General features: G+C 43.9%; 1 protein-coding gene across 2 annotated transcripts in view; it reads left to right on the top strand.

Moving 5' to 3' along the window:
• Nucleotides 1–1052: 1052 nt before the first annotated feature.
• The window catches only part of MACO1 (macoilin 1), a 78325-nt gene continuing 62228 nt past the window's right edge, over nucleotides 1053–17149 (top strand). Inside the window, exon 1 of one of the 2 annotated variants that reach the window (XM_072609360.1) lies at nucleotides 1053–1230. In XM_072609360.1, coding sequence (XP_072465461.1) covers nucleotides 1151–1230 — 80 coding nt within the window. In that variant the 5' untranslated portion in view covers nucleotides 1053–1150. Of the gene's footprint in view, nucleotides 1231–8721; nucleotides 8924–17149 lie in introns of those variants that run through there. The other variant, XM_072609359.1, reaches the window with a different exon arrangement.

Consider the following 17149-nt stretch of genomic DNA (forward strand, 5'->3'; position numbering starts at 1 on the left):
ACGTGGAGCCCAGGTCTGCGTCGGGCCCCGCCTCCTGCCCGGCCTCGCCCCGCCCCGCCCCGCCCCGCCCTCTCCCGGCTTGACGACGCTCGCCGGAGCAGGGGCGCCGGGTGGCCCCGCCCCCGCCTCCCATTGGCCTACGGGCTGTCACCCTGTCGCGGGAGGCGGGGGCGGGGCGGGTGGTTTCGAGGGCAGGCTTTGCTTTGTCATTCGTTCCCCGGGCAGACGCTGACGCTGCCGGCGCGGCCTGGTGCTCCGGGGGCTGCAGACAAGGCTCGCGCGACTGCGTCCGGGTGTTTCCCGGGGGGCGTGGATTGGGTCGGGAAGGAGGGCCAGAATGCAAGCCCCTTATATAATGAGGCGGCTGCGGCGAGCGCGGCGACCGCGACCAACGCGCCGCGGCTTGGGGCCCTCGTCACATGCTGTTCCGTGCGGGACGCTAGGTCGCAGAAGCTTCCTAATACGATATGCAATGCAACATGACAAATATAATATGATGCTATAGTATAACATGATAATTTAATATAATGTAGTGTAATATACCGTCACAACAAAGCATCGTATAAGATGTTATATTTATAGGGCCTATTTATAAGCCCCTATTTAAACTCTCGCTAATTGGCCTAGGCGCTGCACTAGGCCCCATCGCGATTGGCGCGTTTTTCCGTCCGTCAAGCAGGCGGGCTTAATACTCGACTGGGCCCCATCATGCTCTAGGATTGGTCGGGGCGGCGGTAGCCGTGACTCCTATTGGTCAATCATGCCGTCGGTCCGGGCGGGGGAGGCGGGGCCGGAGGGCGGCTGGCCGTGCGGCGGGCGGGCCCCGGAATTGTCATTTCTTTGTTTCCGAAGGCGGAGGAGGCTCCGCGGCCCCCCCTCCCCGGCCCCCGCCCCCGGCCCCGTCCCCACCCCCTCCCCCCGGGGGCTGGCTCCGCGGCAGTGACCGGCCCCAGGGTAGAGTCCAGGCCCGGAGCGCCAGGAGCGGCGGAGGAGAAGGAGGAGGAGGCGGCAGCGGCGGCGGCGGCGGCGCGGGGCGGGAGGGCGCGGGGAGCGGCGGCTCGGGCTCGGCTCGGGCGGCGGAGGCGGAGGAGGAGGCAGCAGCGGCGGCGGCGGCGGCGGCTCGGGCTCCCGGCCCCCCAGCGGGAGGACGATGAAGCGGCGGAACGCGGACTGCAGCAAACTCCGCCGCCCCCTAAAGCGGAACCGGATCACCGAGGGCATCTACGGCAGGTGAGGCCCCGGCCCGCCCCGGCCCCGTTATGTAAGCCCGGCCCCACTAGGCCGCACGCCCGCCGCCCGCCGCCCGCAGGGGGCTTTCCGGACTGCCCAGGGCCGCCCGTCGCCCGGCCTAGGCTGTGGAGGTGGGGCGGGGCCGGCCGGGCCGGGTGGCCAGCGGGGCTAATGCTGCCGCCGCCGCCGCCACCGCAGCTGCCGCCGCCGCTGACTGCAGCCCGGGGGTGGGGGGGCGCCAGGAGCGGGCCCGCGCACGGACCCCCACGCCCGACACGGGGGCGGGGGAGCCACGCACAGGCACCCCCCTGGGCACACACGGGCGAGGGAGACCCACGCACAGACTCGGGCTGGGGACCCCCTCCCCCCCACACATGGGTGACACTCACAGACCCCCCCCCAGACACATGGGTGGGGGACCCATTCACAGATACCCTCCCTACATACACGTGTGGGAGACCCATTCACATTCACCCCACCAAATACCTCCCCTCAGACGCATACACATGGCCAAGGAAGACCCACTCACAGACCCTCCCCCCAGACGCATGAGCAGGGGAGCCCTCCAAACACACATGCATGGGGGACCCATTCACAGAAACACCCCCCACCCCCTCTCGCACACACACGGGAGGAGGGACCTACTCACAGACACTTCCATCCCCAGACATACACATATGGGCAAGGGAGACCCACTCACAGACATGCCCCCCTCCCCCCCAAGACCAGGGCCCATTCACAGACACACACACTGAGGGGTGAGACCCACTCATTGACACCCCCACTGCCCAAACACGCACAGGCCAGGACCTTCTCACAGAACATTCCCCCAGGCACACATGGTCAGGGGAGACCCACTCACAGACCACCCCCCCCATCCCTCAGACACAGACAAAGACTGGGACCTACTCACAGACTACCTCCCACTCCAACTACCACCCTGAACACACCCCTGGGGAAACTCACAGACCAGGACACACAGACACACACGTAGATCAGGCCCCCCCATCCTCACAAGAGACCTCCCCCAAAAGATTCTCTCAACATACAGACACACCTGTCCTAATAAGAGACTCCCATGATACTGCCTATATACAAATAGCTGCTCTCATAAAGATACCATCCTCACAGGAGACCCCTCCTCAAGAAGATAAACCTCTCCACATACAGACACCCCCATCCTCACAGGAGACTGCCCCAAGATACTTTCTTCATCACAAGAGACTGCTCCCTCTGCTTCCGGAAAAAAAAAACAAAAACCAAAACAACCCAAAACATCATAGTCACATTCCAATCTTCACGCACACACAAATCACCTATAAGACAACCTTCCAAACACAGATATCCCTTTCATCACAGGATATATACCCCACAAAATAGGCCGTATACAGTCATCCCCTTCTTTCCTCTAGGTAGCCCCTAAAAACATCCTCATAAAAAGATACCTACTTTTTCACAGGATGTCCCCCAGTAAGATAGCTCTACATACTTCCCCTTCCTAACATGAGAGGCCCCCCACAAGACAACCTCCACACACTTGGATATTTCCTTCCTCACAGGGACACCCATAAAAGACAGCTTGCACATGTCTGGATAACTCCCTCACCAAGGATGGATCCACAAGATAAGGTCCTCTGCATATAGGCACCCCATCTCTCACTGGGGGCCTCCCCTATAAGTCCCCTTTTTCTCACAGAGTATCCTTCGTAAGCAACTCCTTCACCTGGGCCCCCCTTGTGTGTTGGGGTGCCTCCATGGCACCACCTCCCTCTACACAGATACCAACTTTCTCAAAAAAGGCCTACACACAGCTTCCCCAGTATTTGGCTCTTCCCTTTCTCATAGGGGAGGACCCCCACAAAACAATCCACACACACCTGGAATTTTCTTACTTAAAGGACCCCTTCAAGACAGCACCTTTTATATATATAAACATCATTGTAACAGGAGATTCCCCTGGAAGGCCACCTACCTGGGCATCCATGTCCACAAGGAAAGGCCCCACTCAGATATTCCTTTTTATAATAGGAACTCTTTCCATACTCCCATCCTCTCAGGAGATGCCTTTCACAAGATAATAGCCCTTTTCTCACAGGAGGGCCCCTACATAAAGACACTTCCTTTCTTGTAGTTCCCCAAACATCCCCATCCTCTTAGGAAAGCTACCACCAAGGTAACACCTTTTCTTCATAGGAGACCTCCAACCAGGGCCACTCGCTTTTACATAGCCTTCCAGATACTTCCTTACTCAAGATACCTCTACAATTAGGACAACCCAAACACAAGGCACCCCTTTCCTCATAGAAGCAAGCCTCCCTTTTTCAGGAGACCCCCAAAAGAGAACTCTCTTCTAGATACCCTCTTTTTTCTAGACCATATTCCCTGTTAACTCACCTTTCCATGGGAAATTCCTCCACAAGACACCCCTTTTCTCACAGAGCAGGTCTGCACACAGACACCTATACTTCCTGAAATGGAAAGGGAAGGGTCTCCCTGCACCATCTGCCCCCTCCTTTTCCCACAGAGCACCCATGGGCCCCTCCACCCCCCTTCCCCCATCCCCCATATACCTCTTTACACATGGACACACCCTTTCCTCACTGGGAACCTTCACCCTCCATGCACAGATAGTCTCTTCCTAATAGAGGGAGTCTTACCTCCCCACCAGAAATCCCCCTCACACACAACTGTACACACTCTTGTAAGAGCTGAGGGGGAGAGGGAAAGGAAAGCCTTTTTTGAAAGGGCCTTTCTGGATGGTCTAGGACTTCTGATTTCTTAGAATAAGTGGATAAGTTTTTCAGTGTGGAGAAAAGATGATGTGAGCAGTCTGGCAGGCAAGGCCTTCCTGGCCTAGTTCAGAGGGGCCTAGGCTCCTCAGCCCCACAGCAGTTCTCTGGGATGGTGGTGGTGGGGGCAATTTCTAGTCCATTTTCTTTTTCTATTCCACTTGAGTACTGAGGGAAAAGCTGCTGCAAAAAGTCAGGCATCCTGGACCACATCCAGGATCTGGAGGGGCTACTGTTAGTCTGTGCCCTGCTCACTGTGGACACTTTCTTGTTTGAATTTAAATAGGAAAACGATTTTAACATTAAAAAGAAAGTTTTTCTTGAAATTTTGTGCCAGGGAAAAAAACCCTTATTGGATTGTGTCACCTTTTGTCCTTCATCTCTCCTTCCCCCATTCCAAGCAATAGTAACTTAAAGGTCTTTCTGAGCTCAGAGAAAACCTACAGGTTCATGTCAGTTTTAGTGTTCATCATTTAAAATCCTAGGCCTTCAGCAGGATTCATACACAATGGTCATTTTTGTTCTTCTAACAGTGTTAGTTCTAAAAGTATTTGTTTTGGTCAAGGAACCTATTTGGAAAGTAACTGGAGAATTTCCAGCGAGTGAAAATTTTCTTAAGTCTTCTTCAGTGTGTCTTAAACATTGGTTTTTCTAGTCAGGGGCCTTACAGGAATATGTGAGGTGACTAAGATACCTGCGATGTCTTAGCATTACTGTACACTTTTATACATGTTATTGTTCACATATATGGGATGACTTTTCTTAAGTAGCTGACGTACCTGCATAATTTTTAAAAAATCATACATACATATGTGTGTATATATATATATATATATATATATATATATATACACGTATATATATGTGCATATATATACGTATATATATATATGAGAGCATAATTAAAGGAAAGGGTTCTAGAATATGTCCTTATGTGATGACTAATCAAGACCATTTCAACCAAAACCATAAAAAAGAAAAAAAGATAATTTTTTCTCTTGGTTATTTAATCGTTGGTTGGTAAAACTAAGTGTATATATTCAATTAAGCTGAAAGCCACAATTCTTGAATAAAAAGCAGATCACTTTGTTATTAAAAAATATATGAAAAACTTAACTAGAATAGTAAGTTGACAATAAAGTGTACTAGACTGACTGTGGAGTTTGAATATCTGCTAGATACAGTGACGTGACAGTGGGCTTCCATTTATAGAAAGAGTCCAGGATGTTTCCATGTGCTCTGTTGTGTTTCAAGTTGTGGGTGCATTTTGTTCAAGGTCCATTGTCTTGTTACTATGTTGCTGATGGTCTTTTTGACTTTGAATTCTCTTGTATAACTGATGCTAAAGCTCTCAGGGAAGCTAATGAGGCTCAAGTCATCAATTTTGAAATATCCCCAGAAGCATTTAATTATCTGTCATTTATTCACTTCATATGTGGTCTGGTACCTTAGTTGGGCCTCATGAGGTAGCACATAAAAATGAATTTATATATTTCCTCTAGAAGATGCCAAGTGAGACCTTCCATTTATTCTTTGTGTTTCTGAGTGTATTGTGGAGTAGTAGGTTTAAAAGTTTCAGTGAGTCTAATTTCTAAAGGGAGATTTATAGCAAAGTACAAATGCTTCAGTTCTAAATTGAAGGAATAAGCTAATTGTAAATCAAGGACTCTTAACCTGGGCAGTCTATGAACTTGTTTTTTAAAAGATTGTTTGGTACCTTTATTTTGGCATAATCTTTGCAATCCTGTGCATTTTAAAAACATTATTCATTTTGAAAAGTCTGTAGGCTTCACCAGCTTGTCCGGGGACTCCACAGGACACACAAAAAAGTTAAGAACCACTCTTGTAAATAATGTTCAAAGGTTCGTGAATATTAGTAATAGGCATCAGAATTTCTATTTAATATAAAATTTCATATGTAAGGTTTGCGGCCCCCCCCCATTTCCTGTTACCTATTTAGTTCTCCACCATTGGTTAACTTTTATTTCATTCACCAGAAAAGCTGCTTACATCTGACCCTGGCCACTGTCCTAACCAACAGAGGGCAGATTTCCCAATTAATTTATCCTCTTTCTACCGTACATGGAGTCAGTGAGGGGATGGTGCAAGGTCCAGATGAGTGATGTAGGAATTCAGAACTCAGTGTTGACACAGGAACCTCATCTGTTGTCTTAAAAGGGGTTCCAAGCAGAATGTCAATGTTTTCATCATATAACAAGGTGTGGAAACTTTATTTTGTATTATAAACTAACAAATGTAGGCTTCATTGCTACAGCAACAAGCTAGTAGTGTATAACTTTAACTTTCAAAACTTCCTATAAGACTGTTTGCTGGCTAAAGTTCCTCATCACAGAACTTTGGGGTTGGAAGAGATCTCTGGGGGCACCTAATTCAGCCTGAAGCAGACACGAATGCCCCCAGCAACACACCTGAGAAGTCCTCCTCCGTCCTTGGCTTAATGCCTCTGACCTTGAAGGAGCCTATTGCTCTGTCTTTGGAGGCTCTGGTGGTCACAAAGCTTTTTATTTTATTTTATTACACAAAAGCCTGAATTTGCTTATCTTCAACCCCACCCCCACTCCCACCCCCACCCCGTTGCTTCTACATTTGCCTTGGGGTGACTGCCCTTCAGATACTTAGAGATAGCTATCTTGTCTTCCCTCCCTCCTTATGGACATGTTCCTCCCAGGGTACAGTAGAGCAGCACCATCACCTGGACGCTAAACCTGTCTTGATATGGCTTAAGGCCACTGGCCATTCTTGGCTGCTGTCAGTTTCCCATTGCTGATTCCTTTTCTTCTCTTTCTCCCCCACAGCCTTTTCAGACAAACTGCCCCCATCTTGTACGCTGAATTCTTGGAGAACCCAAGGATAAGAGTTCATCCCAATTAAATTTCATCATCTAGGATTTGGCCTAACATTCTGGTCTACCATGATATTTCTGGATCTTAACTCTGTTATGCAGTGAATTTGTGAGAGAATTTAGCTTGGTTAGTAGAGAAATTAAGTCAGCATTCTGGCCTGTGTATGGGTCTGTGTATGGGTCCATATAACTATGTTAAAGCTAGAAGAGACATGAATCTAGGCCAGTTGTCCCTCATTTAATGGTTGAGAAAATGGAAGCCACTCGTCCTCTCCTAAGGAAGGAGGTCACACAGCTACTTGTAGGGACACAATTGGTTCTTGACCCCAAGTTTTCTACTCCAAGTCCAGCCCTTTCCATAATGCCACACAACCTATTTTGCTTTTCATTCAGACACCTCTTCTTTCCAGAAACTTAAATGCTGCTTCTTCTAGTTCTAAAGCCCATCTTTAGTCTCCTCTGAGCTTCCATTTTTTCACAGCCTGCTTCCATTGGCCTTGATGGTGCCTGTGTTCTGCAGCTGAAACCCTAGACGCCAATGTTATAGCCTCTCCACCTAAAAAGAGCAGTACTCTGCTGTCCGACCTCAAAAAGTATTCCATTAATGAAGAGAGGAACTCTGTCCTAGAGAGGAGTTGATAATTTTGCGTTGGGTTATTTGGGAAAGGTTGGAATAAAACAGAGAAATTGAAATGTGGCTTCTGACTTGATCTGTCTCTAGGTTCCCAGTTTGAGATGTTTGGAAAAACTGCCAGATCAAATTTTGACACTATTTTATCCCCAGTTTTAAAAAGGCTTTCTCTCCCCTGTGCTCCTTAGGGGTCCACCTGCTGCTGCTGTTTATAGATTCTTTTAAGCTACTGTTACTGGATTGGGAGAATAGGTCAATTTTTTTAAAAAGGATCCATTCCAAATTATTTGCCTAAAAGCTTCCAATTTTTTTCACAATGATATTACTACTTTTTTTTTTACATTTTACTAATACTTCATTGTATCTGGAGATGAATTTTAACACTAGACTTTATAACTTTATAAATATTTCCATTTTCATGCTTGTGATATTATTATATATCAATGAATCTACTCTGAGTTCCCCTAAACCCAGAGAGACTTCCTCCTCCCTCTTTCTCTTTTGCCTGGGACTCCTCAGTTCTGAAGATCTTCCTGTTGATATTAACCCCTTGATTTTTGTCACTTTCTAGGCCTGAAGCCAAATAAATAATACTTAAGCACACTTTGACATATATCTGCAGGCTTCCGAGGGAGAGTAGAAGTTTCATAAACATAGTTAAGAGCCATAAAGTAAAATATTGTGTTGGGTTACTTTTCAAGATAAAAGTGCACGCACTTTAGATCAAGTGATTGCTCTGTCCTCTCTTTCCTCACTTTAGCTTACTTATTGTATTTGGCTTGTTTTCAAGGATTAAGTCCAGAAGATCTCTGAGTTAGCTCTTTCACAAGCTAGAGAAGGAAAATGGTACATGCCAACAGTAGGAAGAGATTCTTTGGAAGGTGGTGTTGCCCATCAAGAGTACCTTAAAATACCTGAGAAATGATTGTTACCTTAAAATCTTCAGGTGCCCACCACCTAATTGTGAACTTAAAAACATCCTTAAAGGCTACTGTATTTGAATTTGACTTTAACTTAATTAAAATCACCTCAGACTCAATAGAGAATCTCTTTATCATCCTCCTTAAAGTCCCTGAGCCCTTCTGTGCCTGTGGTGCTTACATCTTCTCCCACCCTATAACCTTATGGATGGCTACTCACTATTGAGTCGTGGGATTGTGACATCAGAGGTAAGTTTTTCTATCCTCATCAGCTCTGTTGTCTTTCTCCTTCCCACCCCCATCCTCACCCCCTTTTTAAGTGGTTTTGCATTTAGTTGCCTGAAATGGGGCAGTCCCATCACAGCATCCTGGGATCTATTTCCTGTCCATCGTAGGGGAGGTGGCCAGAAATAATCTTTCCTTGTCATTACTGTTACCTTGTTCATCTTCAAAACACTTTCGAACGCCAAATAAACCTCCCAATGCCACTGTAAGTACTTTGCCTTTGTCAGCAATGAAACAGTTGAAGATTCTCAGGAGAGAATCAGAGACCTGTCTGAGGCTGTTGCAGAAACCCCTGTCAGGGCTAAGATGAACACTCAGGCTTGAGTCTTCTGTGTGACAGATGTATTAGGAGCCAGATTTTCTCTTGTACTCTTCTTGCACGGACCATCTATACTTCATGTGTCCTCATATTCTCTCTCTCTCTCTTTCTCTCTCCCCTCCTCCCCCCTCTCTCTGTCTGTCTCTTTTTTGTATTCTCTTTCTTGTCATGTTATATAGTAGAAATAGTACTGGGTATGGAGCTAAGAGGCTTAGCTAAGGCTAAGAGCTAAGAGGTTTGAATTCCAGCTCTTCCATCCAGAAAATTGTGGACAAGTCATTTCATTGCCCTCCACATCAGTTTCCTCATTTGTAAAAATGAGGTGACTAGACAAGATCTCCAAAGTATCTTGCAGCTCCAAATCTCGTGATACTATTTTTCATCTGTATAATGTAACTTTTACAGTACCTACTCCAGGACAATATTTATTGTTAGTGGTTTTTTAAGGTAAACTGGAAACTGACCAGAAATCAGATAGCTAGTCAATGAGAAGATTTTAAAATAACTAAAGTTGTCTATACTTTTATTTTTGATTTTTGGAATTCCTATCTTCTTAGCCTTGTGTTTTTATCACACAAGTAAAGATAATGAGAAGTAATCTTTCTTGAATTCTTAAAGCCCATTGCTTGTTCATGGCTTTTTGTGTCTGGCTCAGAGATGCAATATATTTCTAAGGGGCTCTGTATTTTGCAAAGTTGGTTCATGGTTGTTATCTAGTTTGATTCTCACAAGCTTGTGAAGTAGGTAGAAGTAAAATGAGGTTAATAACACTTCCCTCACACAGTTGGTGAGGAGCAAATGTGATAACTTATCCATATTACTTGCAAACCTTAAATTCAATTTAGCATTTTATTTTTCCCCAGTTCCATGTAAAAACAATTTTTACCGTTCGTTTTTAGTTTGAGTTCCAGATTTTTTTCCCTTGCTCCCCCCTTACGCTCCCCTTCTGTTGAGAAGGCAAGCAGTTAATCATAGCATGCCTGAATCCTACAGAAACGCACTAGTGTTTATTATTCCCATCTCCAAGATGAGGGAACTGAGACACCAAGAGATCGGGATTTGCTCTCGCCTAGGTCATATAGCTTGTTGAGTGATAAAACAAGGGGTGACAGTCCTGATCTCATTCTTAATCCAGTGTTTTTTTCCAACTCTGCATGGAAATTGTTATAATCTCTTCTGCGTCCTACGTGTCCAATCCAGCTCACAGAGTTGTCAAGAATAACTGATATTGATGTAGAGTTTTGCAGTTGTTCACAACAGCTCCAAGAGGTGAGTGGCACAAGTAGGTTATTATACCCATTTTATAGATGAGGAAATGAGGGCCTGGAGGTCTTCAATGATGACTCACAAGCATGGCAGCAAGCAGCACAGCTGCACCTTGGAACTCCCAGGCCAGCAGCTTCTTGCACCCCAGTGTTATTAGGAAGGAGAAATGAGGCATGAGATGTGAAGATAGTTTCGGAAATTTAATTTAGTAGATATCAGATAGATTTTATCATTATCTTACACATAACGAATAACAATATCCTTAGCCCTCACAAAGACCCTCCTCTGTCCCCTTCTGTCATGAAGGTGGCCGGGAGTTTTTGAAGAAAAACGTTGCATAGTGGATAGAATTGGATTCAGAGAGACTTGGGTTCACATCCTGCTTCTCACACTTAACTGCAGGACCATGGGCAAGTCACTTAACCTCTCCAGCCCTCAGTTTCTCTGTCTGTAAAATGGGAATTATGCCTGTAGCACTTACCTCACAGGCTTTTTGTAAGGTTTACATGATGTGATCTATGCAGAGTACCTTGCAAGCTTTAAAACACTATATAAATATCCGTTGTTAATTATTACTGAAGGCTCTGCCAGTGTAGAATAAGCTAAAGTAGATCTTCCCAAGCTGGAATGGTATTAAACATAGGTTCAGTGGCAAGTTGTATATCTCTCATCCAGGGGTTGACCTCTAACATTCCGAAAAGGTCATTATGACTTGACTCCCAGTAGGTGATGAATATTTTTTGAATATAGCAACTCATGAAACTTTAAGACATGGAGAGGTGGAAATTTGCATTGGTGGAGGGAGGAGTACCTTTAGTGATTAAATCACTTGCTCTTTAGTAGTATTAGGTATATCCTCCATCTGCTTTCCACTGTCTAGTGCTTCAGGGTACAGTAGAGCTCAGTCATTCTTAGCAGCTGTGTGACACTGGGCTAGTCTAACATGGTAGGGGAAATGGAGAGTATTATTAAATGATTTCTAATGCCCCAGCTTTTGTAATTCAGAGCCTATAAATTCCTTTCACATAAGAAATGCATATGGATTTCCTAGCCTTTTAAAATATACTTTGTACTTGTGGGATTGCAATTCCCAATATTGTTGAGGTAATGTTTACCACCAAAGAGTGGTAATGATGATCTGTGCTATATATCTAAAATTGCAAACTTTAAATTTGCCCCACTTGACCAAACCTGAAATTCCTTCTTTTCTGTTTTGTATGAGCTTGTGTAAGAGTACCACACCCAGTTTTTTTTTTTTCCTAAAGCCTTCTTACCAAGTTTCTGAGCTAGGTATTTTCCATCAGTGCATTTCACATTATACTGTAAAACAGTAGCTGTTGTTTACTTACAAATCTTTGATTCTGGGTAGGCTAATTAAGTGACTAAAACATTATCAAGGAGTGTAATTGAACAAAGTCTTTAACTGTCCTGGCCTCTTTTTTTGTAGGGTGATGGGGGTGTTTTTGCACATAAGGTGAGCCTGCTCAGAAAAACCCTTGTGTTTTCCAGCCCATTTCACCAGATAACTTGACAGAACCTGCATATTGTAGGACTTTAGGGGAGAGAGACATAGAGTCAGAGATGCACAAGGAGGCAAAGTGTCATGGTAGACTGGTCCCGTAATCCTAGAGTGAATCACTTCATCTTCAACACATCCAAAAAGAACAAATACAATGAGAACAATTTGAGAATATCTGCAGTATTCTTTTTTTCTGTGTAAACCTAATAATTGTGTGTTTCTGTGTTGTTGTTGCTGCCTTCAGCTGCCTTTCCCATTCCTTGTCTGTTGTCTCTCCCCCATCCTTAATTGCCTGGCGAAATTTTGTGGTCATTTAAATATCCCTTTTGGTTTTGTCAAACCCTCTTCTTTTCTGCAAACAGGTGATTTTAAGTGTTTTCATTTAACTTGTAATTAGATAATGACCTTGTCCTTGGCTCAGAAAGAACTTTAGAAAATGAAAGTTAGGACCCTGAAACAATCCAAATGTTTCTAATTTGAGGATAGGGCAGCTGACAATGTAGAGATGATTAGTAATGGTATTTATGAGGAGGCTGGAGAAGGGGACATCGTGGAAAGGAATCCAGGAGACTTGGCTTCTCTTCCCAGCCCTGCCACTCTCACCTGGACTTAGTCATTTAGTCCCTAGACTTGAGGTTTTACCTCTGAAGAATGTGGAGATTTGACTAGACAACTAACTTCTCATGTCCCTAGTCCTGTGTTGATTCCAGTGAGTAATCTTAATTTCCAAGGTGCTCATGGAAAAAGTAGATTTTGTGAATTATGGGAGTAAAGATCCTGTCTTCACTGGAGATCTGAAAGCAAAGTCTAGATGATCATTTATTGGTTGTATTGGAACTGCAATACTCGGTCAGGTCTGGTTGGATTCTATGACCCCTGAAGTTCTTTCCAACTCTGGCATTCAGTGAGAAAGCCTTGAAAAGAGACTGAGTGTATATGAGACTCTTATAGACAACCAGTAGTCACTGTGAGAGACCAGGGCAGGGGCAGTGTGACTGCCTTGTAAGAGCCCAGGAGGGGAGACACAGTGGAGAAAAAGCAGCTGAACCAAGGGAGTACCAAGATCTGAAAAGCATAAGATAAGTTAGAACTAAAGCTAAAAGTGTAAAGCAAAGGAAGGAAGGCACACGTTGAAATCTGTGGCTCTAACACTCAGGCTGAAGTTTTCCACATGTAGCTTTTCTGTTGTGTAAGGAACAGGTGACTAAATGACCGTGAGTCTTCCTAGAGAAGAGGTCAGGTTTTGAGGATTAATGACAATGCTGTGGTGATTATGTGGGCTAAAGGCAGTGGAAGCAACAAACCTCTCATGATGCAAAAAAAGGAAGTGTCCTTTACTTGGAAATGGAGTTAAAGTATAGTATTTGAAACTTTTCTTCCTGTTAATTCAGTGTACAGGATTACTGCCAAACATGCAAGGAAAACCAGTCCTGGATGGCAAAGATAGGAATAGTACCATGGGAAAAATCAGTCACATTTGGCAAGAGGTAGGAACAGAGCTCCATCAGAAAAGAAGAGCAGGTCAGGGGGCCTGGCCCAGGCCTGACTTTGACACTGACTTGGAGGTGGTTACTTCCCCTCGCTCTTCTTCCTTTTGTTCATCCATACAAGAAAAAGGGGAGGAACCAGGTGATCTCAAAGGCCCTTTGAACTAGGTTAGAAGAGTCTAGGAAAATTAATTTTACATAGCAGGAACATAATGGCAAAAGGATAGGAAGAGAGTATTTAGCGTGGAGAGACAAAACAAATTACTGCCCATTTACAATTTGTGTTCAATTTAAAATTTAAAGTTACAGCATCATTAAGCCTAATAATTGCATATTTTTTCATTTCATTTACTCTAAGTAAATACAATACTACAATAATAGGAAATTTCACCTTTTCCCCCTTGTTTTTAATACAGAATGATTGAAAATACCTTGTAGTAAAACATTTTACTAAACAGGCTTTTAACCCCTACAACTTTATAAATTATTTGAAAGAAAAAAACCAAGAATCCTAAACTGTTTCAACAATTGCCAGTCTTCTCCTCCCTCTTTGGATATGGCAGAATCTTAATTAGTTAATATTTAAAGCATGAGGCAAGATATATTCATTATAATTGATGCCTCTACTGAAGTGCTAACTTTCTGATTGAATAATCTTAGTAGATACACTTCTAAACTTTTGAATATATATACATATATATGTTGACATGACAGAATGAATTATTATTTCTTATAAGGTTATCTTCTTTCACAAAATTTCCTAAATCTTTTAGTTCTGTGAGATGGTCCCCTTTGGCCAAAACAAAGAACAAGCATAGGAATAAAAAACAACCTTCCTCATTAGATTCTGCTCTTTGTCTTTTAGAATGGGGTCAATCTGAAAGGTGAGCCTTGGGGAACAAGTTGTAGGGCAGAAGTGGCAAACACATGTGTGCAACCCATAACAATACCAAGGGCAGTTGAACTAGATAAAAACATAATTGGGAAATATTTAACAAGACAAATAAAGACACAGTAAAACATAGATAATTAAATATGTTGCTTTCTGGGTCAATATGTGGCCCACAAGCTTCCTTTTCTATTTGTGTTTAACACCTGTTATAGGTTGAAGGGCACTCCTTTGTCAAAGATGGTCTTTCATCATCATGGTGGCACCACCATGCTCAGAAATCTCTCCGAGCTGGCATTTGCCTACAGATAAAATCTAAACTCATTAGACTGTCATTTAAGGTCCTCCACAACCCCAACCTATCGTTCCAGCTTTGTCTCCTACTGTTCCCCTCACAAATTGCTTCTGTCAAATTGGATTATTTTCCCATTTCCAGACCTACTCCCCATCCCTCTTTTTCCAGTCCCCTCCTCTAGGAATGCTCTACTTCCCCAACTCTGACTTGCTGAAATCCTATCCATCCTTTGGGACTCTGCTGAGAGGCTACCTTCTTCATAAAAACTTTCCTGACACCAACCCTATTTTACATGATTGCCCTTTATAGAGCTTTATATTGCAGCCAAACTGGACTGCTCAGCCATTTCCTGGTCACATCCACGCCCTCTCTGCTCTCCATACTCTTACCTATGCTGGCACACACTTTTCATTCATCTTCAGCTGTTTCAATCTTACTTCTTTAAGACCTAGATTAAGTTCCCTTTCTTTCAACAAACTTTCTCTGACTTCCCAAGCTGAAAGTAATGTCTGCTTTTTTAAAAGTTCCTGGCTCTCTGTCTCAAGTGCATTTTACCTTATGTTACATTTGATTTTGTACACTTGTATCCTCTCTTGTGAGACTGTAAAACTTCTGAGGGTGGAGACAGTTATTTTTTCATCTTTGCAAGCTCTTGCAGATAGTAGGCCCCTACTAAATAGCTGCTGACTTTTATAACACTTCTTTCCCCTGACTAATAAGACACTTCTTAAAAGGAAGAATCAAGGTCAAGGTCCATTTTTGTATCTTCCCAGGCTGGTACGGGCCCTTATGTATAATTGGGATACAGTAAATAAATAGCTGTCTAATTTAGTGAAAGAACTCCATTTCAAAACTGTGCCAAAAAAGACTGATAATCCTTAAGAACACTAAAGTTGTGAAGTTAGTTATTGAAGAAAATATGAAGTAGGTGAATGGTGCCCACCATCAAGTGCTTGAGCCAAGGCAGAAGAATCCATAGCAGTTGGCAAATATATGGTCATTTCTTTTTCTTCCTTTCTAAGTGTAACACTGAATTTTTCTCATTTCCTTCTAATCCCAACACATTGTCATCATTTGTATGGCTGTCTTAAAATGATGAAACAAGATGCTGCATGCTACACTGGGATCCTTCCATGCCTCAAAGAGCTTGGGGCAGAAAGCAGGGGGAGTATTTCTTATCCTCCTGGGTACTGGTAGATAACTATGGCAAACCTCTTTATTCATTCCAGAGCTGGACCCCTAAATCCTGGAAATAAATACCTTTCCATTCAATTTTTAAAATTTCTTTAGGAATACTTCAGTAAGAATGTTAATTCCTCTTCAAAACAAATCAAATTCTTGAAATGAAGAAAAAATATTTCCGTGAAAAGTGGTCTTTCCAGTCAAGTCAGCATGGGGATCAGTGTTCCCTATCTCAGTTCATGAAGAATCTTGCCAGATACCTGTTTTAACTTTTCCTTCCAATGAATTGCATATTGTTTTTGTGCCACCTTCTAGAAGATTTAATGCCTTTTAGTGAGAATGAGGACACAGTACTCATGTGGACAACAGGAAGAGCACAATGAAACTGAAAGGCAACTGGGGTTTGTGAATGTCATTTTCTAGTTGGTGTGGATTTCTTGATTCCACCCACCCCTCCCCACTTTAGCCAACAGAAGCTTATTGTGCTACTAGAATAAGTTCTAAGCAAAAGTGTTTGACAAGTAAATGTTGTACTACTGTGGATGTCATATCACTGAATGTACTTAATTATTTTTAAAAGCTCTTCAGCACTTGATTTCTTTCACCTATATAGTCTGAATCTCCATTAAAAGTCTTTGTTCTTTGCCCCATTATCTTCTGGAGGGTGACCTCTGGCTGAGTCAATGGCAGAAGCCAAGCTCTGATGGGTCCTATTGTGTTGGAAAGGCTTCCAGGGAGGCCTGGTGATAATTCAGTAACTCATTCAAAGTTCCTTCATCTTAGACCTTTTTACTCTGGTGTACCTTTGATCGCCTGTCACTCAGAGACAACGAACTCCCCAGGAGATGGCTGCCACACTGCCAGTCCTCCAGTATTGCACCTTCCCTCATGCTCCAAGGCATTGGGGCACACACTTTGAAGCCCACTGCCACTTCCAGACCCTCTTTCTACCTCCTCTCTTCCTTGGAAGGTCACTCCATTGCTGTGTATCACTTTGTACAGATCCTAATGGCAGCTGTTTGCTAGCTTTCAGGACATTTTTCCTCTTTTCTCAGATTTCAATCTTAGTCTTCCACTTCACCTCCCACCTGCTGTTATGCTGGGAAACTTCAATATACATGTTGCTGTCACTGAGATAGCCTGGCCTCTTCACACTCCATGACATACACATTTTCTCCACCTCAACCATCCGTAGGAATAATCACTTCATCATTTCCTGAAAGTGTTCCATGTTGAGAACTCCAAAATTCAGTTGAACCCTTTGAAATTCCTCCCATTTCCAACTTTCCCTGTACCTCATTCTTTGCTCTCCCCATGACCTTCAGTCTTTCTGTCCCGTTGTACCCTTCCAAGCCATCACCTTGTTCATTTCACTTTCTTACTTTTCTAGTCTTGACTTTTTCTTTTACCAGTTCAGCTTTCCACTGCCCTCTATTCTTGAATTCCTTGACGTAGGTCCTTTCTGATGCCTTGC

This window comes from Notamacropus eugenii, chromosome 5 (genome assembly GCF_028372415.1).
Source record: "Notamacropus eugenii isolate mMacEug1 chromosome 5, mMacEug1.pri_v2, whole genome shotgun sequence".
Taxonomy (NCBI): domain Eukaryota; kingdom Metazoa; phylum Chordata; class Mammalia; order Diprotodontia; family Macropodidae; genus Notamacropus; species Notamacropus eugenii.